Source organism: Podarcis vaucheri (genome assembly GCF_965113315.1).
Source record: "Podarcis vaucheri genome assembly, chromosome: 4".
In the NCBI taxonomy this organism is placed as follows: Eukaryota; Metazoa; Chordata; class Lepidosauria; order Squamata; family Lacertidae; genus Podarcis; species Podarcis vaucheri.
This window is the reverse complement of record NC_138762.1, coordinates 82,873,169-82,898,569: the sequence shown is the minus strand read 5'-3', so window position 1 is coordinate 82,898,569 and position 25,401 is coordinate 82,873,169. Positions and strand designations below refer to the sequence as shown.

Below are 25,401 nucleotides of genomic sequence, written 5' to 3'. Positions count from 1 at the left end.
TTATGTTTGAATATACACAGGCTCTTGAATATAAAAACTGTTTCTGCTCTGTGTACTTCACATTTTGTATATAGCGTATGTACATACAGCCTTCTGTCAAGCACATGTCCATGAACATATTGGTGGTGGTGTGGACCATTTTTATGGTCTTAGGGATTTGGTTTAAACACAAAATGAGGAAGCTTGATATTACTCCTGAAATCAAAACTATATTTTCCTGAAGTGTTGCGGTAGTAGGAACGTGTTGCAGCTAACCTTGGACTTTCTTGGCAATGAGAATGTTCAGTGGGAAGGATGGGGAAAGGTCAGTTCAGACTTACAGAATCATAGAATTGTCAAGTTGGGAGGGACTCCAAAGGTCATGTAGCCCAACCCCCTGAAATGCAGGAGTCTTACAGCTCTTACTATCAAAAAAAACTTTCTGATGTTTAGTTGGGTTCTTCTTTCTTGTAACTTGAATCCATTGGTTTGAGTTGTACCGTCCAGAGCAGGAGAAAACAAGCATGCTCCCTCTTCCATGTGACAGCCCTTAAGATGTTTGAAGATGGCTATCATGTCTCCTCTCAGTCTCTTCTTTTCCAGGTTAAACATACTCAGCTCCCTCAACCGTTCCTCATAAGGCTTGGTTTCCAGACCCTTGATCATCTTGGTCGCCCTCCTCTGCACACATTTCAACATGTCAACATCCTTCTTAAATTGTGGTGCCCAGAACTGGGCACAGTACTCCAGGTGTGGTCTGACCAAGGCAGAATAGAGTGGTACTATGACTTCCCTTGATCTTGACACCATACTTCAGTTGATGTAGCCTAGAGTAGCATTAGCTTTTTTTTGCTGCTGCATCACACTGTTGACTCATGTTAAGCTTGTGTTCTACTAAGACCCCTAGATCTTGCAAGGAATCATAAGAGAACCTAGCAGAGGAAAGTTTTGGGAATTCCACTTGTTGGATTGTTATTTAAAGCATGACAATAGTTAAATGCAACATTGCAGATGTGTAGGTAGACTAGACTTCCTTTTAGAGGAATGTTGTGACTTAGCTGAAAAGGGTGTGTATGTGTTGATGGTGGGTGTGCCAACATACAATGCTTTCTTGACATTCTCTCAGTTGTGCTAAAGTGGATTAAATTGCTGTGGGAGATTTGAGGCTATACAAATGCAACTGCGATGGCGGTTCTTAAAAATGTACTTTTTATTTGTGTTTCTTCTGGAAAACGTTCAGTAATCTATTATTTAACTTTGTGTTCCGTGTATTTATATATTTAAATTATCCTTAACCCTTCTACATTAACATGTTATCCTGAGTATATCTTAACTTTAAACAGTAACAATAAAACAACAAATTAAACAAAACAATAGCATAAAATACAAATAAATAAATAAATAAATAAAAACAGTAGATGAAAAAACAGCATTAAAGGAACCAGATCTTGAAAATACCTATAATTAGACGAAAGCAACTTTCAATGCCTGCTTAAAGGCCAGTATGTTCATTTCACAGTGTGGCTTGTTATTATTTTGGTAGTGTGATTTTCCCCTGATGCTTTGGCCCTGTGCAGATTTGCTTGGGTTTAAACGCCATTGAACAACATAGTGCTTAATTCCAAGTACATGAGCACAGGGTTGAACTGTTAATCTTCTTGGACGTTAGCTCTCGTCATCAGTATGAATAATATGTTTAACATCACCTGAAATACTTGATTATTTATAGTGCTGGGAGTCCTAATTTTAGCTCTAAATTGATGCATTCTTTTCAACTGGGATTCAGAGAATTAAAGCTAAGCTTGAAGAACTGCTTTTCCATCAAAAAAATACGGATAAGATTAGGCTTGTTCATATTTTATTTTATGAGGAAGCTTAACCCTTTCTCAGAAAATGAAAAGCAGACTATTGCCGAAGAAGTTAAATGATTTATTTCTCTCTGGTTTGGCTGATTTTACTTCTTTGCTTTTGTTTTAACTTTAACTTCTTTTTTTATGAACAGTGAAGAGCTGGGAGAATTCATGGAGATGAAAGGAGCCAACAGCCCTGGGATTCTTGTATTGACCACAGGCCTGAGCAAACCTTTTATGCGCCTGGATAAATATCCCACGTTGCTCAAAGAACTTGAAAGACACATGGAGGTATATCTCAGCAGCATTAACATTCCACCTTAATGATGATTTGACAATGATGACCTTAAAGGTACATTTCAGGAATGATGAGTCCTAAAGGACATTACTATGCTCTGGTTCTTCTGATGTAAAGGAAGTCATAGTAGTCTGGAAAGATCAACTCCATTAGAGTTCTGGGGCTGTGATTTCAAAGATAAAAATAAGATGCCCTGATCCTAAAACTGTGGCTTGCTCTGGCCTATAATATGAGTGTATTGCCACATTTTATATGGCACTGCACCTGTTGCTTTTTTATTACTCCAGTCTCCCAAGAGGCACTTGTGGATGTCTCAGACAGGGTGGGTATGTAACAGCAGTGCTGTAATGGTAAATCTTGGAAGTGCAAGAGGTCATAATGATGACCCCCATGGAAAGTCCAAAATGCAAGGAGCTGTTCTGATCATACCTGCACAACCACATTAATGCATAGCATAAAAGCCAATGCTTCAGGATTGACTATAGCAGCCTTAGACTAGTGAGCTGACCTCATTCTCTGCTTCTAATTTGTCACAAACAGTAGTGAAACCTGAAAGTCTTGATATTAGCCCACTCATTTGCTGGAGCAAGACACTCCCGACAGATGATGTCATTGCGCATGCTCTGAAAAAAGTCCCAGAGCTACACTTCCCTGTGTCTCTCCACTGTTACACAACTGCCTTGTTTGTGCTTCTCATATATGAATCTTGGCTGTCAAGCCTTGTTGAAGGCCTTTTCTGACATTCCTTTGGAGTTTTGTGAGCAGTTGCTTGGACAGCAAAGTGGACTTGAGAGGACTGTGCATCCCCATTGCATATGTGTTTTTCTCGGCACTCCTAACTTACCATGAAACCTACATTGGCATAATTGTCTAATTTTAACATTTGGGAACTGCCCCCCCTTGGTTCTTTGGCTATTTAACTGCTGTTCAACAGTGTGTACAAATTCACAGTAATCCGACTTGTAGGCTTGGTCCTCATTACCAAACCTAGTTTAACATACTTGGTTTGACAACGTCGTATAGAGTTGGGCTGAAAGGTTAGTTTCAATGTTAAATTACGATGAGACATAGAATTTTTAGTTGCAAGGGTCAAACATATTTTGATTAGCTTTAGGGCTGGAACAAAATTCCTTTTCCTCTTTACATCCAGTAGCAGCCAATAGAACTGTTCTGCTCTCCCGTCTTCTGAATATGTCAGGTCACACCTGCTTACCAAGAGGGAGAAAGGCAAGGCATTGAGAGCTTGGTATGGTGTAGGCACAGTAAGGACACAGCATCTGGAGCATTGGGCTGGTTCTGCCACAGCGCCTGCACCACACTGAACTCCAGCTGCCTTGCCTTTTCCCTTTTTGGTAAGTGACCCAGCATGTTCAGAAGGCAGAGCAGGGCAGCCACACCAGCTGTTACATCTACAGTAGTAAATCAACTTATTTTTAAATTGTGCGCCAGGGAAATCTTGCTCAAATTGTATTTATAATAAAGGTTAAAGGTAAAAGATCCCTGGACAGTTAAGTCCAGTCAAAGGTGACTATGGGGTACGGCGCTCATCTTGCTTTCAGGCTGAGGGAGCTGGTGTTTGTCCACAGACAGCTTTCCAGGTCATATGGCCAGCATGACTAAACTGCTGCTGGCGCAACAGGACACCGTGACGAGTGCCAGAGCGCACGGAAACACCATTTACCTTCCCTCCGCAGCGATACCTATTTATCTACTTGCACTGGCGTGCTTTCGAACTGCTAGGTTGGCAGCTGGGACAGAGCAATGGGAGCTCACCCCGTCGCGCAGATTTGAACTGCCAACCTTCCGACCAGCAAGCCCAAGAGGCTCAGTGGTTTAGACCACAGTGCCACCTGTGTCCCCTAGGTATTTATATAGAAGTGAGTGAAGGATAAAGATTTATGGCTAGTCCATCTGGCGACGTGTCACCAGGCCAGTGGGAGGGAATAGGCTTATTTAAAATAAAATTGGTTCTCTAGATCTGGCATGACCTGATCTAGAGGTTTCCTGCATTTAAAGCAGCGTAGGTGTGAGAATTGTATCTTAACATTTGATTTATATATAATACCAGAAGAATGTGTAAACCTTGTATAGAATGTAAAGTACATTTTGTTCCTTTCATATTACATATAAGTATCTTTTAATATTCTTTTAGGATTATCATCCAGACCGGCCTGACATTCAGAAATCCATGACAGCTTTCAAAAATCTTTCTGTAAGTTACATAGGTGATAGATGGCAGCATACTAGTCTAAACATAATACAAAGTAGTGTATCAAAGTCACGAGAGCACTTTGGGTGGGTATCATGAGGGAACTGTATTGAAAGATGAATCACTATGGAAGAATTTTTAAAAAGATGGTTCCACTGGCAACTCTGGTCTGGGTTCAAGGGACAGACAGTTTATAGGATAAAAGAGGAGTCACATGGTGCTACATGCAAATACCATGACTCAAACCTTTGCATATAGAAATCTGTCTGAGTGAATTCAAGTACTATAAATCCATATAAGGATAAAAGCACCCATGTTGTGGTTGGTCCACATAGCCAGCTTCCTGTTGGATTATGTGGTGTTAGGCTGCCTACACATCATTCTTCCCATGGATCTCTGGCATGCCAACAGAATTTAAATGTGAACCTGGTCATTCAGAATGCAGAACTAGCAGGTGCTTTTCCTGTTTAAATTGGATATAATCCTCCTGTGCAAATGGTTAATGTGTAAAGTAGTTCGAGGAAGGCAAATTTGAGAAAGCATTCTGCAGTTGAGGTTCACAGAGGGGAAAAGAAGCAAACCCCAGTATGCTGAAACTCTTAAAAAAAGTTATTTGTGCTTGAAGTTTCTTGAGCAGCTTCCTTTGTTTAGGATGTTTCACACGTTTCACACACCCTTATATGGCGATAAATGTCCTATATAATGTAATCCTTGGGTTAAAATTGATTGTGTTCTCTATTTACTGAGCACAGTGAATGAAAGGATATATATAGTTCTTTGTAAAATATTTCAGTTGTTAAAAGAGGACAAAAAGAATTGATAAGAAGTCAAACCAAGTGTTGGAATATTTTGCGTAGAAGCAGCTTAAAAACAAAACACTTGAAATGTCAGACTAGGACGGCTAAGTCATTATAACTGATTATACTTTAATAATATTTTTTCAAGTGCCTATAGGAGCTATATGTTATACATGAAACAGTTAAGTAGAGACAACCTCTACCCATAGCTTGCAATCATAATGACACCTTGAGGAAAGGTAAGAGATAGACGTTAAGGGATTAAAAAAAAAAGTCAAGGGAAAACAAAACTGTTTGGTAACCAGCTGTCCCACTACTGTTGAGGTGCCTCAAGTTTCTATTTTGGCTTCAAGTATAGAATAGCCTTTAAAGCAGCAATGATACAATGCATAGCCGTCTTAAGTAAAAAAAAAAAAAGAGTAGTTGGGATTTGGTGGTCTGGAGAGTTCAAGATGCAGTTACGTCCGTGAGTGTCTCTGTCTCTCCTCTTCTACAGCCAAATCAAATGAAAAGATCCAGGCATGGCACTGAGTAACTGTTGTTTCTGGGCTATTTCAGTTGTGCTTGCATCCTGGCTCATAGTATTTTCTCCTGGTCCAATAGGCACAGTGTCAAGAAGTACGGAAAAGAAAGGAGCTTGAACTTCAGATACTAACAGAAGCTATCCGCTGCTGGGAAGGAGAGGACATTAAAACACTTGGAAATGTTATTTACATGTCACAAGTCATGATTCAGTGTGCTGGAAGTGAGGTAATGCAGCTCTGTTTAAAAGAAAACCCGAAGTGGTTGCCGCCCCCCTGTCGTGTTCGCGGGCCCCTATCCACCCCCCCAACCAGTCCTCCAAAGGGAGAGGATGCGAGGTGTTGCAAGTCACAAGCCAAACAGTAGAAAGCTGCCACCACCTCCTTTCCTGGGTCAACCCTCGAATGGGGTCCAAGGAGAAGACCCCCCCCTCGATATTTACCAGGTTGCCCAGACCTGTGTCACTGTACCGTGACGCAGACAGTAATCCAACAAATAGATGCACCAAGGGTCAGGCACCAGTTTAGCTTCTCCGGCAAAAGGCACAAAATACAAAAGGCAAAAGTCCTTTTCCAAATTTATTGAAAAAGCCACTTGGAAAGTAAAAGCTTGCACATTTATTGGAAGGTTACAAACAAAAAAATATAAAAACATTGTACGTACTGTGCAATATAGCTAACTACAACATACTCACAAAGCATCAGTAGTTCAAAGCATAGCAAGAAGTCACAAAGTCCATTCTTCTGGTCAAACACCTTCAGGCGAACACCAGGGCAAGATAGTCTGCAGTTTGCATCTCAATTCCCCAAACTTTTATCCTTGAGAATCCCAGGTGGAGAAGGGGTTTAGGGACCAATCATTTCTTTAGGTTAATTACCAATTACCAATGGCTGTATGATGAGACTATATCTCCTGATTGTCAGGAGGCCAGCACAGCTGAACTTTGTTTATGCTCAAAGAACCTTGAGATCAAAAGACTGCTTAGAATCATAGAATCATAGAATCATAGAGTTGGAAGAGACCACAAGGGCCATCGAGTCCAACCCCCTGCCAAGCAGGAAACAGCTTCTTTGTTCCCATACTTTTCTGACATGTACCAGGCTCTTGAGCTGTAAATTACCCGATAGCCTTTTCACACCCATTCCAGTCCGAGCCCCCAGCTGCCAGAATTTACAAATCAGATAACATCTCCTTCCTGCCCAAGTCAGGATGCAATTTGATTCACACTTCTAAAGACAGGGAGGTTTGCAGAACCTAGATATCTATTCCCAGAAATCCACAGTTTTAACTACCCCACAATGCCTCACTCTTGCGTGAACCAAAGTTTAACATACTAAGATTTCCCAACTTCACTACACCCCTGGATAATCTTGTTTTTAAAAAATGCCTGACATGCCTTAATATTACTAAAGTAACAACACATACCAGTGTTTGCGATCATAATATACCATATGAAATTTTCTTTTGTCACTTAATTGTAACTTTGTGTTTTAATGATTCGCCTTCTCTCTCTCTCTCTCTTTTTTTTTAATAAGGAAAAGAATGAAAGATACCTTCTTCTCTTTCCTAACATATTGCTCATGTTGTCCGCCAGTCCTAGAATGAGTGGGTTTATCTATCAGGTAAAACAACTTTTAGTATAACTTTTTCTGCATACTATGTTTGTGTAATCTTTAGCTTTTGGAACATTTGTATCATATCCTCTGCCTGATCCTATAAGGCAGAAGTGGGCGACATTATGTCTGAAGGCCAAAATGACCCTCTAGGCCTCCCTCCATGACCTTAGGACTCCCCCTCCCCCACATCATGCCCCCTTCACCACCCCTTCTTAGCACCCTGAAGTACTTTTGTGTGGCTCAGATGTGGCCTTGAATTGTCATAATGCCTCTTGCTTCGCTGGAGATATATATGTTTGTGGAAATGGCTGACCTTTGTGTGACTGGAATGAAGTCTATCGTACAGCAGCAAGAGTCACTTGTTTGTTTGTTTGATTGTTACATTTCTATACCGCCCTTCATCTTCATCATTTAAAAACACCAAAAAGTACCATAATAGCAAACAAAAACAACACATCTCCACAGTTTAAAATGCTATAGATTGCTTAATTACCGTATTTTTCGCTCCATAAGGCGCACCTGACCATAAGGCGCACCTAGTTTTTAGAGAGGGAAATCAAGAAAAAAGGAGTGCGCAGCTCCTGCGAGCTTTTCTACAAGGAGGGAGAAAGGACTGACTGGCTGCATCTTGGGGGCTTTTCCTGCCTGCCTCCCCCCTGCATTCGCTCCATAAGACGCACATACATTTTCCCTTACTTTTTAGAGGGGGAAAAGTGTGTCTTATGGAGCGAAAAATACGGTGGCCAAAGGCCTGGGAGAAGAGGAATGCTTTTGACTGGCATCTGTAGATGGGTAATGAAGACGCAAGGCAAGCCTTCCTGGGCAGACCATTCCACAAGCAGGGATCCACTGTGGAAAAGGCCCATTCTCGTGTTGCTGCCCTCTCGTGGAGGAGGCGCACCCCTTTTTTCTGCTTCCACCTCCAACCACCATGAACATACAACCTCTGCAATGTTTCTCACAAGAGAATGTGGTCCTCAACGACTGAAAAAGATTCCTCAGCCTGCTGCTACTGTGGTAGAGGAGCAAGTAAGGAGCATAAAGGCAGAACTGTGGATATTGAACATAAACCACTCTCCAAGAGCAAGCTGTGTCCCAATCTTTGCTTAACCACCCCCTGGCTCAAAAACAATTCATCATTTGTTTTCATTTACTGAATGTATTTTAGGATTTATCAATGTAAATAAGCTCACAAAAGTTACTGATCTGCTGGGGGCTGGCAGAGAAGAGACAGAGAACTCCCTTCTTTTTGTTTGGCAGAACTCTTGCTTCCCTGCACGCAGTTCCTTGTCACCCATGGCTCCTAGGCTAGTGCTTAAATACAAGGCTGCCATGTTTTTGGATTTTGTTTAAAGAATGGTTTGATATATCTGTTTTTTAGGGGAAATTGCCGCTAACAGGCATGACCATTGCAAAGCTAGAAGACAGTGAAAATCACAGAAATGCATTTGAAATATCAGGTAATGTGCTTGTGCTTCCCTGTCTGGTTCTGTTTGTATCATTTTATGTGACAAAAGCCAGCTTGAAAAAATAAGTCACAAGACAGTTTTAAGTGATCTCTCTCGTCATACTGTTTATAATTTATTCATTTTTAAAATAGTATGCGGGTTTGCTAAGCAGAGTTAGCTTCGCCAGTAAAAAAATCAGCAGTATACCAGTAAAATAACAATATGGTCTCGATGCCTGGAATTGTAATCCACTCGATCACTGGGCCAGCAATCACTTCAAGCCTTCATCCTGCACATGTGAGGGGGAAAGTGGGTAGAGGAATAGGAGTATACATGTCAGCCCTGCTCCAATGCCTCATTCTCCTCCACCCTGATCTTCATAAGTTTTCTGCAGTGCGCTTTTGTGTGTCCCTTTCCCTCTTTATATTTTTGCCATCACCTGTCCAGCTGAACACCTGAAAAGGGCTTTAGTGGAAGGGGATTTTAGTGCCTTCACTGCACTCCCCCCCCCCCAAAAAAAGCTCTTGCAAACTGATTGTCTGTTCCAAAAACAGGGCAACACAGCTAAAAAGGTCCTCCCCAAAGTCACAGTAAGTCTGGGGTGGGGGGTGGGGCATTTGGAGCAAGGCTTCCTCAGTTGATCCCAGAGAGATTCACTAGTGGAACAGATATTCTGATGCACAGGGCCAGAGTCAGTGGGTGAGGAACACATGGCCCACCATATAATGCTGAACTACAACTCCCATCATCCCTAATCTTTTGCCATGTTGGCTGGGACTGATGGAAGTTGGAGCCCAATAACATCTGGAGGGCCATAGGCTCCCCACCCCTGATTTAGAGTTCCAGAGGTCAAAATCAGCACCTTGATTTGTGCCTGGAAATTATACAGCACAGGTATATTGAGACTTAACACCAGCTAAAACCTGAGCAAGCCATATTCTCTGCTAAGCAGAGTTAGCTGACTGTAGCACTCCAAACAAGAGTGCTGGTTCTTGAAGATGTAGTGGTGATTCTCTGTGAGGTGGCCATCGTTGTGCAGGGGTAGTAGTGGTTCATAGGGAGTAAAGCCCTAAACATCATTTGTATTTGTATTTGTAACCTGCAAACCTCCCATATATTCTGTAACCAAGTATTACTCATCCTTAAAGGGACAAGAGAAATCTTAAGGAATGCTTGTTTAACTTGAAGCATTCTTCTTTTCTCATTCCCAAATTGTGGTAAGGTGATGATGTGGAGGAGCCACCAGATTCAGGAGAGGTGTGCTGATCCTTAAGAAGCAGAATATGTTCATTTGTTTGAAACAGGAAAGCGTTTTGCCGTGTTGGCTGTTGCTAATGTGAGAATTCAGCACAACCGCTCTTTCCTTCTGTATTTTCTGTTGGGTTCCAGGAAGTATGATTGAACGGATATTGGTATCTTGTAACAACCAACAAGATTTGCATGAATGGGTAGATCATCTGCAGAAGCAAACCAAAGTGACTACTCTTGGGATGCCTGCTATTAAACCTCATTCTGTGCCATCTCACACGGTAAGAGGCCTTTAGTACCATTGGGTTTAAAATAGGTCATTTTTTTCTGTCTTCCTGGAGACAAACGAATGCATCCTGATAATTGTAGTCAGTGTTGGAGCTGTGTTAAAGTAGGGTATTAATGAAATATTGTGATTTGTTTGGGGGGAAAGAAGCACTTTGTGTTCGGGCACAAAGATAAACCAAACTCTGATTTGTTTTGTTTGCAGCAGGTAGAAGCATTCACATTCAACCATAGCTCATTTTAAACTATGGTTTAATGTGATGTGCTAACCATACCATAGTGTTAATAGATTGGTAAGTTCCAACAAACCTGTTTTTAAGTCTTACTGCAGCAAATTTAATAACAAAAGCTTACTGGTATAGGGTTATACGTGGCATTCCCTTTTGATTGTTCTTTCTTTGCTTGTGTGATGTTTGTTCATTTTGGCAGCTTCCTTCTCATCCTGTAACACCATCCAGCAAGCATGCAGACAGCAAGCAAATGCCCCTGACTCCAGTATACCACACTCTTCCACATCCTTCACATCATGGGACGCCTCATACCACTATAAACTGGGGACCCCTGGAGCCTCCCAAAACTCCTAAGCCGTGGAGTTTGAGCTGCTTGCGGCCTGCACCTCCATTACGGCCTTCAGCAGCACTCTGTTACAAAGAGGTGAGCGTGTGCAACCCAATGAGAAGTCTAAATTCTTTCCAGGTCAGAATTCTGTACGGATAACATAAAGGATTCCAGCTGAGATTCAGTTTGCATTGAGTCAGTCACAATTAACCAAAGGCTGTGCTTTCTAGGCAGTGAGTGGGAATATCTGATTTGACTTTGGGACACCATACACTTTTTCTCTTCAGCCACGTTTCTTACTGGAAGAAAGGATGGGGGAAAATATTTAATAGAAAGAGTAATGTTCTTGAAATGATGATGGATCAGACACTAGGGAAAATGTGTCCTGTGTGTTGGCATATAAAAAGCAAATCCTCCTTCAGTTGCATTTTCACTGTCTCCAAGCCACTTGCAGTTTTCTTCAGCCAAAATTTAGTATTGTAAAAATAGAAATTGAGACAGCAGGGTTCCCGTTTGCTCTGTTTCTGAATTTGCACAGGCCTTCTGTTTTCACCAGTAGTTTTTGCCCAGCAAATGTCTCTTGTAGTTTAATAGTTTAAACGGGTTTTATTAATAGCAGCTCCTAAAATCGACTCACACTCATATCTTTAGAGCAGCAAGATTATATAGGAGTTCAAAATCTTTTTGTCTTGGGGCTTTCCTCCTCCAGTGCAGCTTGGAGGAAGATTACAATGGAGATTACTTTCAGTGCAAACCATTAGTATTATGTGCAAACAAGGAATCTTGATTTAGAAGAATCAATGGATAGTTGCTCAACAAGCCAGCTTCATATGAAGCTTGGAAACTGAAAGTAAAATTGATGTATCCATCATACAGGAGCGGACTGGGGGTACATGAGCCCAACACTTCACTTGGGCATATCCACATAGTGATAAGCCATAGTTCAGTGTTAGAGGCAAAGCAGCCCAATGGCTTTAACAGCAAACCACAGTGACCAGATATTGGGCTCATACACTTCCTCCTCTTCTTGGATATTCAGATTCCTTCTCTCTCTTTCTGATATGATCAAACCATAGTTTTCTGTTACATTGGAGCCAGGCAAAATTTGAGCAAACTGGGACGTGAGGGAGGAGGAATTGGCTATGCATGAGCAAAAGGGCAAGGAGAGACCCAGTGTGCCAACACGTTTGACTCAGGCCATTCAGTAGATTTCTGTCATGTTTTACCACCACTTCCTTGTCCTCTTTTTTAACAGACGTCTAGTTTACAGAAGACCAGCATATCTTGGAATTCCTGTAAATTAACTTGTTTGCTCAGCAGAACTGAAGTGTTCTGTGTCTGTTGGTCTCCTCTTTTCAGTATCCTAATTTAATGCACAGGGTTGTATCATCCTATTAGCACAATAACTTCTACCTGTGCATTGGAACTTCTTCTCCCTCTGCTCACCTGTGCATCCCTACCTGCTTTAGGGCTTCTGGAGCAGATTTGGGGGTCACACAGGGAGAGGAGGGGGAGAGGAAGTACCTTGGTGGGGGCGGGATGATTTCACTGGATACAGCTGGAAATTTATTATTTGTCAACTGTTGGAAGCCAAGGAAATGTGCTAAGTTGAATTCTTGAGGCTACACCCACAGTAGAAGGTCGCAGCTGGATCTAGACACATCAAAGAAGCGTTTCAGTTTAAAGCATTGTAAATTTAAACAGGGAAAGCAGGTAGAGAAAAATAGGACTCCAGATCGCCATCTGGTGGCACAATGTTATATCACACATACAACACATATACAGTCATACCTCGGCTCCCGAACACCTTGGGAGTTAAAAGTTCTGGCTCCTGAACTATCGAAAACTGGAAATGATTGTTCCAGTTTTCAAAGGTTCTTTTGGAAGTCGAATGTCCGACTGGGATTCTGCGGCTTCCAATTGGCTGCAGGAGCTTCCTGCAGCCAATCAGAAGCCATGCTTTGGTTTCCAAACATTTCAGAAGTCAAACAGACTTCCAGAATGGATTTCGTTCGACTTCCGAGGTATGATTGTAAATCGCTTTTCTTTACCAGTCTAGCTGAGTCCCATGTGTCAGAAGACCAAAACCGGCTTATCATTTCTCCATCAGATTCTTATGATTCTTATGTTGTGATTTTAAATTGTAGTTATTTATGCAAACTTGATTTTTGTTAGCTATGTTTTGCACTAATATAAAAGTTGAATATAAACATTAATCAATAAAGAAAAAAATATTGTTATGTATTTCTAGGCAACAACCCAGAATGGGGAGAAATGGTTCACATGAATGAGAGTTTGTAATAATGAATTGCTCTTCTATTGGTGTGTTTTGATACCTTGACACAAGTAGGTTTTCACTGTGTTTGTGTGTATCTATGTGTTTCCCCCCTTTTTCTTTTAACTCCAGGATCTCAGCAAAAGTCCCAAAACCATGAAAAAACTACTGCCCAAGCGAAAACCTGAACGGAAACCATCAGAAGAAGAGTTTTCGCTGAGAAAAAGTAAGTGTGTTTTGCTGTGTGGGCGAGCGAAAGCTTTTCACTCCTTCTGCTTAGTCCAAAAATTACTGTTGTTAAACAACTGGGAATCAGAATCTTTGCTGATTTACTGCAAACCACTTGGATCTACCATTAGATACCAATACCTTCTGGTCACCCTTGGCTCAAAATCTATATCATTCAGCTTAAATGTACAAGGTCAGTGGTTATATGGCTTGCTCTTACTTCCTTTCATAAATGCAGGTATAATGAGCTGTACACATCTAAGTCACATTCAGAGCTAGGCCCATTAAAATCAGCAGACTTGAATTAGTCCTGACTAACTTAAAAGTCCATTGATTTCTGCGCATCTAATCTTGAGCATGACTTCTTTGGATACAGCTTAATGTTCTGAACGCCAAGGCAGCAGTCACCATTCCACAGTTAGTTGTTGCTAACACGACTGCCCTGTGATAGGCAAGCTTTTTTACATTATCTCAGCAATAAATTAACATTTCTCACATTTTGTTGCGTTGAATGATACCATGCTGGCGAAGCGGTAGGGACTAGCAGCACCATACTAGCAACAATAGTCACTGTGTGAAGTCAATCCACTGTAAAAGGTTGGATGGAGAATCCCCTGGGGGTATACAGGATTAGTGGAGATAGGTGCTCATGCAGCAGGTCAAGACCCAGGAAGACCGGATGCCATGGCCATGTTGACATAAGACAGTTGATGCTTTCAAAGGTATGTGTATGGGATTGGTGCGCCAGCTGTTGCATCTGTTAATATTGTCTTGAATTGACCAACACCTTCTTTTTATTTTCTGCAGGCACTGCTGCATTGGAGGAAGATGCTCAGATTCTAAAAGTCATTGAAGCTTACTGCACAAGTGCCAAAACGCGCCAAACATTAAATTCAAGTAAGTTTTAGAAAAAACATAAATAACATTACAACTGTCCTACTTATTCAGTAAGCAATATCTCTAGTGGTGACTCCAGCTCTTCTCCTTTATCTTCTTTTGGCTGACAAGTGGCATGTCAAGTGATTATCAGATAAATGTGCTAAGAATAGCACAGGTAAAAATATTTGCAACGATGTAAATACAGCTTGTTCTGCATAGCGGCGCAAGTTTGGCAGGTGACATTTTGTGGTCGTTTGCACCCCACACTCGGGACAATTCCAAGATTCAGCCGTCGGAGAAGCACTGTAAGGGTCAGGCCTGTGAACAGAGCAGTGACTGCCATGTTTTCATACTGGATTTCTCGAATTACGCATACTAACATTTTCGTTTTGGATATTTGTGCCAACACTTGTAGTCCATGCACCCATTTGTTTTAGACTTACCCAACTGAAGTCACTGGAAATGCCACAGGGCTATTCTAGAATAAGAGGACTGTAAACTACCATTCTATACCCGTATTTTCTAAATGTTTGATTGCTAAGGTGTGGTTCGAATTGGAGGCACACTTCAAGTGACGCTCAGAAAGATAAATGTGCATTTTCTCAGTCAGCTCTTAGAATAGGGAACAGAGATCCTTCTTTCAACTTTGCATAGGCAACCCATTTAATAGCCTTCTGCCATTTCCGTTGTCTAATCAGCCAAGTTTCAGATATAGTGCCTTTCCGCTCCAATGTGGGTTGTGATAGGCATTTCCTGTACATCCTTACTTTCTCTGTTTGGGATGATGTCACTCACCACATAATGGAGAAAGAAGATATATAAGTTGTCTAAGGACTGTCTTCTCTGAGAGGTATAAAGTAGTGCATGTAAGGCACACATCACAATCTCTCGTGGTACAGTTTGGAAACTACTGCCATAAGCATTTCAGCCCTACTCTAACCTTTCCACTTCTGGAATAATATTCTTACAAACTTGGTAGATTGTCATGGTTTTGTATGTTAGCACAGATGATGCTGAAGCCCATCCTAAATGTTCATTTATTGACGCAGCAAGTCTTAGAAAACTATTAATTGTGCATAAAACTTGTGTCTAAGAACAGGTGATCTTCAATACCCTAAGTCAAAAATTTTCTTTTTAAGAATGGTTAAGTGTTGATGTAGGGCATCATATTCAGTGAGATGCACATTTTTTCAAAGGCATTTAAGAAACATTTAGTTTTACTTTTTTTAAAAAAGGTAACGGGGCATAAACAACTAATAGCAGTTTAAATTTTTTTTTGTTACAGATATCAATAATTCCCCTTTATTCCAGAAAAAAATATATGTATTTTTGTAAATACCTGTATGTTGAGCAAAGCTGCTGTTTTCAATTACTCAGATATATATCCAACTTACACTGTGTCTTGAGGACCCAGGTTATTTAATCTTAAACAAGGCTGCAATGGTGGAGATCCTCTATTGTAAGTAAAGCATTGCACCTATCAGGAGAATCTGCCAGCATGTATCACATCTACATAAGGGAATAAAATACTCTTTGGTTTATTCCAGTTTGCACAGTTTTGCCATTAGTCTATAAAACTAGTTTACAATCTATATTTCCATGCTCCAAATTCGTCAAATAGTTTGCTATTGGCAGAAATCAATGTAGATATTGGTTTGGGTTTTGTCTATTAAAACTTCTTACATTTAATCAGGTTTTCAGCAACATGTATTGTTGAGAATATCTAATGCCAGTGCCAGTCTTACTAGACTGGGAGCTAAGACTCTCATGCTGCTTGCTGCTTTGGATCATTAATCAGAGGTCATACATGTCCACCAAAAACTGAAATTTGACCTGTTTAAATCTTAGGAATTTATTGTAGGACTACTTTTTAGTCTTTTCATATTTAGATTTTCTGGTTAGAACCTTTATGAAAAGGTTCGTAATGTTTGTAAGCCACGGTATCAAATCGTTGGTGCTGTGTTATGTCTTTGTGCTGTTATGTTTAGGCTGTTTTAATCATTCTTTTCTAAAATCAGACTTTATTCTAGTCCTACAATTGTTTTGAAGTGGCAGCTATTACGTTTCTATGGGTGATTGCACTAGGGTGGGATGAGATAAATTGCTGATGTTTTGAATGGCACAACTGTGCTCAGTTGGTGTTTGTCATTATTTTTATAAAAAAAAAACACAAAGTGAAAAGAAGTGTTTTGTGAAGCATATTTTTTTTTAGTTTATGCAACAGTGTGCTTACGGAAGCTCACAGCTGGTACAAAATGTATTTTGCTTTTTTGCCGTTTCCCCCTTTCTATGTATATTTTGTAAATATACATAGTGCAATAAATTTCATTGCATACATCAAAAAATCTGCAACTTTTATTTGCATTATCTGCAATGAAAATAAAGGTAATAGCTATTAGATGCACGGCTTCTTTTTTTCAAGGCTGCTGATATTGTTAAAATTATATTTGTTTTCGTTTTTTAAAATTATCTGCCCGTGTGTAATTTAACAGGAATTGGCAAAAGGAACAGGATTTGGCCTTGTGCTTTAGGAATGAGGCCAAGTATAGATGTAATGCTTCTCAGTCTCTTGCGTGTGGTTTAGGAGACTGGGAAACGTGTGTGCCTGCATCAGACTCGAGAGGACATGCAATAGCTAAATAGGCCCCTTTAGCACAACACCATTTCTTTGTCTCCAGTCTGTCCTCACCTCTGTGTTCACATCCTGACTGTTCCTCATAGTGCAGGTCCGCAATTCCGTTAGTAGCACCGTCCATCTCTCATTTTGGAGGTGCTGCTTCTGGAAGTGCACATTAAGTATGGCCAGGGGATAGGGGAACCCCATTGCCCTGAAAATCTGTGGCATCAGAGGGTAGGACAGAAGCCTTTTCTCTCCAGTGGAAAAGCACAGCCCATGTTTTGGGAAAGGTTATTGGGAGATGGGCATGAAAAGGGAAATGGCTGGCCACCAGGGTTTCTGCCTCCGGCCCTCTTCTCCTTCTAGTTAAACCATGTCTTCAACTCTGTGTGCTCTATGCTGCTTTCAGGGCAATAAAAGCATTTTTCTAAGGGCCTTTCCACACAATCACTCTGTTGCGCAGCAAATGTGTATTTGCTTCTTCTTTTGAGTATAGTTCACACATCTTCTGGAAGGAGGTATATTACTTTTGAGGGGAGACTGCAGAGAAGCAGTCCTTTCCTGCGGAGATCTATTGCAATTTCCAAATGGAATTTGGTTGCATAGGCATCACAGGTCCCAGGATTTATTTTATTACATTTAGGGATTATTATCATGCTCGTCACTAACGTTCCTACTGAATATTATTCTCCTCTAGTTAGTGCCTGCATCATTCTTTAATCCCTTAAGAGAGAGAGATTGAAAACATTTATTCAGTTTTCATACATTTTTGCTGGGGTTGTTAAGCATAGGAGTGTTAATCTAGCATATTTGTGTTTTAAAAAGTTTCCTCATCTTCCTCTCCCAGCAAAAAAGACAACGTCCACCCACTCACACCCACCCCACCGTACAGTTCTTGATGCTGGAGCACCAGCTATTAGTGTCACTAATATTCAGCTTCTCTCTTCCATGTGGCAAGGCTATCTGCCTCCTTTATTATATGGAATCATAGAATTGTAGCGTTGGAAAGGGACCCCAAGGGCCATCTAGTCCAACCCCTTGCAGTGCAGGAATCTCAACGAAATCATACATGACAAATGGCCACCCGGCCTTTGCGGGTGTGGACAAAATATTGAACATTCATTGAATAGCGACTTAGAGAAACATTGCCCACAGCCTAAAATGCCACCGATAAGGGCATGACTCCATTCACTGATCATGTGAAAAGGTCCTTAAGTATTGTTGAAAACAAGTGGGAAGAACAGCAGGTAGAGCCCAGCTTCCCTTTTAAGCCCTGGGTTAGTTTGCTTTTAATGTCTGTATGAATGGTCTGCGATCACTTGCCCTAGTAGGGAAATCCATGTGTGCCACAATGTGCACATGGTGCTTCTGTGTGTACAGTTTTGTTCCCTCCATTGAAGCAAATGGAGAATCTGTGGGAGCGACAGATTTGGGGGGCCCTCTTCACATGTCCAGTCTGTGGCATGGTTGATGATGGAAAGGGCAGCGCCACAGCAGCAGCTCCGGCGTTACATTTGCCTAACACATCAACCCATATGGCCATGGCTATTTTGACTAAGCTGCTACAAACCTCCTCTGATGTGGGGTGTTCAGATGTGTTGGTGCTGCTGAACTGGCTGCAGCTGTACAAAACATTGCTTGTGCAAGCAGCTGGGTGTGGCTGTACGTAATTATTTCCAGAGGGTACCAAACCCAGAGATTGCACATGTGAATTGGGCCTTAGCTCCTACATGGGTTTTCTTTCCCTGGATCAGACTGAGCCAATACTTGCTATGTTAGGTGTCTATATAGTTAGCGAGCCTTCTGTTTCTCCATCTTGAGAATCCAGTTTTGCATCACTTTAAGATTCTCCTTTATTTTTCAAGCTAAATCTTCTGGGGCCAAGTTTTTCCTTCCACGGGCAGGGTTTGGAATAGTTCCTGTGGAGAAATGGCATTTCTCACGTAGTCTCCCAGAAAAGTCTTTGTGTGGGATGGTAGAGTGCTGACAGCTCCTTGTTACTAATTTCAAACCCCCCCCCCCAGTAGTTCTCCATGGGAAGACTAGGGCTGGGCGATGTCAGCTTTTCAACATCATGATGTATCACCAGCCAAACATCCCAATATAGTGATACATCATGATGTTGAAAAGTGGAGGGAGGAACAAACTGCATTGGCCCTGGTTCTGCGAGGGAGCGGTGGTGCCTCAGCTCCCTCAGCCTTGTGGGGTTGGGGTCGATGCAGCTCGTTCCTTCTTCCAGGCGCTGGTGGCGGCGGAGTCAGGCACAAGCAAGCCTCACCCGTGATATGCCACCGGGTGAAGATGCCATCGCACTCTGGTCCTCAAACCGGTCCTGGGTGATGTATCAGTACATCGCCCAGGCCTAACCAAGGTCCTCTCATGAAGGACAATATTGCCGAAATCCACTTATAAGGGGGAAGCGATTTAGTGGTAGCGAATAATAAAGTGGGCACATAGACTTAGATCATTGACAGCTGAACTCCACTTAAATCCAGAATACTTTAAACATTTTTTTAAAAAAATGTCTGATTTGGTTTACATTTAGATTGGCTTTATAGCACTTTTCAGAAGACATTTCTTCTGGAAATGCAAAGCAGCAGAGCCGTATTTTCATTAAAAAAAACCAATAGAGACTGCTCTTTTGATACATTAGTCTGTGCTTCCACTTATTTTCATTTTTAAATACCCAATTTTAACCAGAGTAATTGGTCCTAATAGCATTAAAATGAATCTGCAAGCAGAAGCACCTTCTAAATGTGACTGTGGGTTGGACCCAGACTTTGATGCAATCTTGTACACCTTTACCTGTAAGCTTACTTCTGGGAAGACACACATAGGATTGTGCTGCCGGTCATGCTTGGAGTAGTCCATTGAAATCACTGGAACTTACTCTTAAGTCCCATGGATTTAAATGGGTGTCCTCTAGGAAAGTCTCAAGTCTGTATCCAAGCCAACCAAAACAAATTCAGATTCTTATTGTGACAAATGTCTTTTCTTTTTTTTTTAAAAAAATGTAATTTGTACATAAAACCCAGCCAAAATAAGGACAGCAAGATTTGGTGCCTTTTTAACAATATTTTCTCTTTTCCTTTTCTTCCCGTCACCTTTTGCTTTTGTTTTCATGTGTTTTGGTTGTGGCTTATCCTGTATGTTCTCCTCCTCATCCCACCTTTGCCTGTCTACATCCACCATTTCATTTCACCCCATACATCCTTAGCATGGCAAGGCACTGACCTGATGCATAATCACGTCTTGGCTGATGATGACCAATCAAGTCTAGACTCCTTGGGTCGTCGCAGTAGCCTTTCTCGTTTGGAGCCTTCCGACCTCTCTGAAGACTCTGACTATGACAGTATATGGACAGCCCATAGTTACAGAATGGGGTCTACATCTCGTAAGAGCTGTTGCTCATATATCTCTCACCAGAACTAATGCACTTCTGAGCTTTTCTTAACAAATGCTTGTTGTATCACAGCCTGCTTTTCTTAGATGTTTTCTTGCAGTTCCTTGTCTCTTTTAATGTGATATTTTAACAACCTTCGGGGTGGGGGGAAACCAATTTCTGATACTTCAGTCACACCTTGTTGGGATACACTAATAGGATCTCTTTTTTATATAAAGATTGGGAGCATTGATATGTAGCTATGAATGGTTTAGTTTTTGTTTGGTTTTTAAGTTTTGGTGTAGCCATAACACTTACTTCCTTAGCCCCCTTCCCAGCCCCATTTTTACAGCACATGGCTCGTATTCTGTGAAGCAACACTTGTGCCATCTGTATGGAAATTCTTTTAGCCTTACAGTGTTTAGGTTGGTGTGTATTAACAATCAAACAGGGGAAACCAAACACAATAACTGCATAAATGTACAAGGAAAATGCCAGAGAGGTGTATATGCAGTTAACTCTGTGTATTCATTTTCGAAGAGCAAGCCAAGTGTGTTACTATCCTGTCTACAGTTCTTAAAAAGCTGGGAGAACCACATATACGTTTAAAAAGTTGAGCAAGCATGGGATGGTTCACAATTGTAAAATACTGTTCCGATAACTATTGGCAAGGTGAAGTTCACTGCCACTTTATGTCAGAGAGTTCTGCAGCTAGCTCCACACATCCATCAGGGATTTGGATGTGTTTCCTTTAACAGCAGACCCTTCCTTCCCCTATCTTCACAGCAGACCATGTTTGATACTTAAGGGAATTTGAAAAGCAGTTTTCAGCACAGCTGCCTGGTGTGACAAAAAGAATGTCAGTGCGCTGAAGGATTCGTAAGCTCCTGTGTCTAAAAAAGCTCTCTGGCCTGTGGCTGATAAGTTATAAGGCAATGTTAACCAATACATGTGCAACAGTAAATCATTACTTTCTGCGGTAGGAAGGAATTCCTAAATTTTATTTGACGATAAAAACACTTTCTAAGATCCCTTTTTAAAAATGTCCAGTTTTTAGAAGTGCCATGTCTCTCCCTGTTGACTTTTTGAAGTTCATTCAGCTCTCCAGATCTTGCTTATGTCTGCAATTGCATGTAACTATAGTAGTACCTCGGAAGTTGAACGTCCTGCGACTCAAATGTTTTGGCTCCTGAACGCAGCAAATCCGGAAGTGAGTGTTCCGGTTTGTGAGCGTTCTTTGGAACCCAAACGTCCGACACGGCTTCCGATTGGGTGCAGGAGCTTCCTGCAGCCAATCGGAAGCCGTGCCTTGGTTTCTGAACATTTTGGAAGTCAAACGGACTTCTGGAACGGATTCTGTTTGACTTCCGAGGTATGACTGTATAAGTTTATTAATTTCTTTCATAAGCACACTTTTCATTTGGATTAATAGTACCCAGGGCTTTTTTTCAGCCAGAACTCACCAGAAATCAGTCTCTGTACTTCTCAGGTGGGGGCCATTGCTGTTATAAGAGAGGTGCTCATTCATGAGTTCCAACACCTCTTTTTCTAGAAAAATAACACTGATAGTACCATTGAATACTTTGAGATACCTTTTTGTATTATAGGAGCCCAATATACTTTTTGGGAAGCTGTGTTTTACAGATAAAATTACTAGGAAATGTAATCTAAAATAAAACAACAAAGAATCAGAATTGCTATTAGAAACTGGCAACTTCTTTCCCCCTAGGATGCTGAAACTACTGTACCCACTGTCCTGACATCATTGTTTGAATAAATTAAACCAAGCATAATGTTCTATTGCTGCTTTCTAGAAACTTAATCATAAATGCTTATGACTCCTCAGATGACAACACACATCTATGCAGGTAATCTTTAGTTTCCACTGCTTAATGACTGAACAGGATACAAAGGGCCTAAGGAACAAACAAACTGACCCAGTAGGTGTAAAATTACTTGCACTTAACTTTAAGCAATTTATGAATAAATGTCCCAAAACTGAAGCACTCAAGAGAGGATTGTTAGCAATGAAATAGCATGGACCTGTTTCAGCTGCACCCAATTCAACTGCTGGGATGCGGGTGGCACTGTGGGTTAAACCACAGAACCTAGGACTTGCCGATCAGAAGGTCGGCGGTTCAAATCCCCGCAACAGGGTGAGCTCCTGTTGCTCGTTCCCTGCTCCTGCCAACCTAGCAGTTCGAAAGCACGTCAAAGTGCAAGTAGATAAATAGGTACCGCTCCGGCGGGAAGGTAAATGGTGTTTCCGTGCGCTGCTCTGGTTCACCAGAAGCAGCTTAGTCATGCTGGCCACATGACCCGGAAGCTGTACGCTGGCTCCCTTGGCCAATAAAGTGAGATGAGCGCCACTACCCCAGAGTCGGTCACGACTGGACCTAATGGCCAGGGGTCCCTTTACCTTTACCTTAATTCAACTGCCAGCCGATGGTCCAGTTTTGGCTGGAGAGAGAGAGAAAGAGAGAGGGAGAGAGGTTTGCTTCAGGTCAAATGGCGTGGAAGGCAAGACACTGCCTGCAGTCTGGCCCCACTTAACCAGTAAGCTACCTACTGCTGCAGCCTTGACTTAATACCAGCATTTCATTGTAGTGCTCTACCTTTGCACATCCCTAAGGCTGCAGAAAGTAACATGAGGCACCGTATGCAGCATAGCAGTGACCCAGAGGGATGTGCCAGGAGCACCAGTCTACAGATTGCTGTTGTTTTATGGGTTTTGAGTCACTTTCTAGCTTCTGTTGCGCCCCTGTGGTAGCAACAGGAGGCCTATGCTGCAGTTACAGCAGTTTATAGGAGTCGGCTCAAGTTTTGAGTAGGGAAATGGCAGGGGTGGGTTTTCTTAGCACACTACATTCAGAACATCTTCCGTTTCAAAATGTGCCCCCTGCTGGAATGCTTTCCTTCCTTGGGGAAAAATATATAGGGTGCTCATGCACATATACCACAAGTGCAGAAGCAGCCGGAAGGAGGCAGCTTGAGTCAAAATGGCCAGGCCTCTGTTGCCCTTCATAAAAACAAAAAAGGGAAACCAGGAAACTGTTCAAACATGTCTGCTGCATAAAGCCTAATTTGACCCTGAGAATTCTCAAAGCTCAGTTTAAAAACAAAACAAAACAGACAACATTGAAGGCATAAATTTAAGCAATCGTGTTCTGGCTTTTAGACAATAGATGTTTCTTACAGTGGCTGAAAGCTTTTTAATTGATTCTGTTGCTCTCAAGATAATGTATTATGGATATGGTATACCATGGTTTCCTTGGAACTCCCCCCTCCCCTTCTCAGAATTATGTTTAACTAATTTTGAATATCCAAAGCACTGAATAAATTGCCACCATTAATTATTACAAGAGCTGCGAACCATCAGAACAATGGAGTCTTTTTACGGTAATTTTCTTTGGTTTAACCATGCCATTAAAAGGTCCTTATCAGTGTTCTCACTGTGGCAGACTGCTGGCTTTTGTGAATGGAACAGAAGTGTTAATGCAACCAGCATTAAAATATAATTATAATAGTAATAATCCAGTGTTAAAATGGTGGTATTCAGCCCAAAGTTTTAGTGTTTTATTTTTGTGAAACTTAAATGATATTAATAATGGTACCTAATGTTATACAATCTGTAAGATAAGTGTGTACAGTTAGTATTAAAATGAAGGCGTACAGAATTTGAATTAGAATGTTAGGTGTGAGCCATTGTCAGTCCCTTTCACACAGCTTAAATGATACTGCCATTCAATAAGTATTTGCTATAAGGTGACAGTAAGCTATTATTAATTGTGTGTTTTGCATAAATCATGCCAAAACACAATAAAATGTGTATATAGTGATGTTTTAAAAAAGAACAAATATATATATTGTTCATTTCATTTGTGAATGGGAGAAGCCATCTTTAGTAAGTTACTGACTTTTGAAGACAATTATAATAGATGTATATCTGAATGTGCATTGTATTGTACAGTTTGCATTTTCTTGTTTGTGGTGGCATATAACAACTGCGTGTTTTCTTTTTGTTTTTTTAAAAAAAGGTTTCTGTTATGTACAGTTGAAATAAATTTTGCATTTACTAGCCTATGCCTTTAATATTAAAATTATTATGCTCTGAAAAGGGCAGCTTTTTATAATTCCTTTTTAAAAATATTCCTTTTGGATGTAGTCAAGCAATATGGAAGCCAAGCACTAAAGTAAACATGTTTCATTTAGGGCCTGGGTGTGTATATAGAACACCTTTTGTGCTCTGATGAGTTATTTCACACAGATTTTGCTTCATGTAGGGTTTTAGCTTTCTAAAAACAACCACCACCACCCTGTAAAGTTCTAAATTTCCAGTTATTTGCTATTTATAGAACATGGCTCTGGTACTACTGTAGTTGCGTTTCATTCTGTGCAGTGGGCGACCTCCGATTGTGGGTGTTCATCTGCATCAAATGTGTCTTTCTAGATTAGATGGGAAAGGGATGTGCACCCAAAACATCAGCTGTGTATGAAGATTTTATTTGCTGGATCAGGGAACACATGATTCAATACATTTTACTATGGTAGTGTTACTCCTCTGGTATTTGGCGGGGAGCATGCTTAAATGACTTAAAGAAAAAATTAGTGAGAAATGTCTCAGATGTTTTCAGGGTATATGTTTACATATTTGGAGCTCTGTTGTATAGGCTGATCAATAGTATAAATAGCAGCAGCAGCAGATCCAGTGGGGCATCCCAGGTGAGTGAGGGACCTTTCTGATGTGGCTGTGCTCTGGCACCTATGAGAAGTGACTAGATCTGGATGGAGCATATACCCATCAACTGGCTCTTGGGAGCCACAGAATTTTCACCGAGGTACCTGGATTTTCAAAGAGTAAATGTGTGTGATGTTGTTGTTCTTAAACATTGTCATTGTGTGAACTAAGTAAAATACTGGAAAAGGTCCTGCTGTGTAAATATTTGTATTGTTACTGCTATGTTGGCAATTCATCTGAACTAATCACGACTGCTTTTTTCCCTACTGAGCATCCATATCAGTTAGGGATTTATGAGCAGGTCTCTTTCTGAAGTAAGTATTGCTGTGTCATTCCTTAAAACTCCAAAAAAAAAATGGGAAACAATGTGCACTTTCCTCTGACTTCCTTTGTCAAAATACAGGAGCTAATACTGTAACTTTGTAACATTGGAGTTTGGTGTCTCTTAAGACTGCAATCTTGTATATACTTA

The 25,401-nt window shown here is 41.1% G+C and overlaps 1 protein-coding gene across 7 annotated transcripts in view; it reads left to right on the top strand.

The window, feature by feature from the left end:
* ARHGEF7 (Rho guanine nucleotide exchange factor 7) overlaps positions 1–25,401 on the top strand; it is an 89,337-nt gene that overhangs the window by 48,858 nt on the left and 15,078 nt on the right. For 4 of the 7 annotated variants that reach the window (XR_014218604.1, XM_082218600.1, XM_082218601.1 and 1 more), the window contains exons 10-19: positions 1,982–2,120; positions 4,280–4,339; positions 5,737–5,883; positions 7,191–7,277; positions 8,653–8,731; positions 10,109–10,248; positions 10,682–10,906; positions 13,218–13,311; positions 14,121–14,210; positions 20,027–20,203. Coding sequence is in view for 5 of the 7 variants with exons in the window: in XM_082218600.1 (XP_082074726.1) it covers positions 1,982–2,120; positions 4,280–4,339; positions 5,737–5,883; positions 7,191–7,277; positions 8,653–8,731; positions 10,109–10,248; positions 10,682–10,906; positions 13,218–13,311; positions 14,121–14,210; positions 20,027–20,203 (1,238 nt within the window). In the remaining 2 variants the exon portion in view is untranslated. The remainder of the gene's footprint in view (positions 1–1,981; positions 2,121–4,279; positions 4,340–5,736; positions 5,884–7,190; positions 7,278–8,652; positions 8,732–10,108; positions 10,249–10,681; positions 10,907–13,217; positions 13,312–14,120; positions 14,211–20,026; positions 20,204–25,401) is intronic. The other 3 variants (XR_014218605.1, XM_082218603.1, XM_082218604.1) reach the window with 1 other exon arrangement.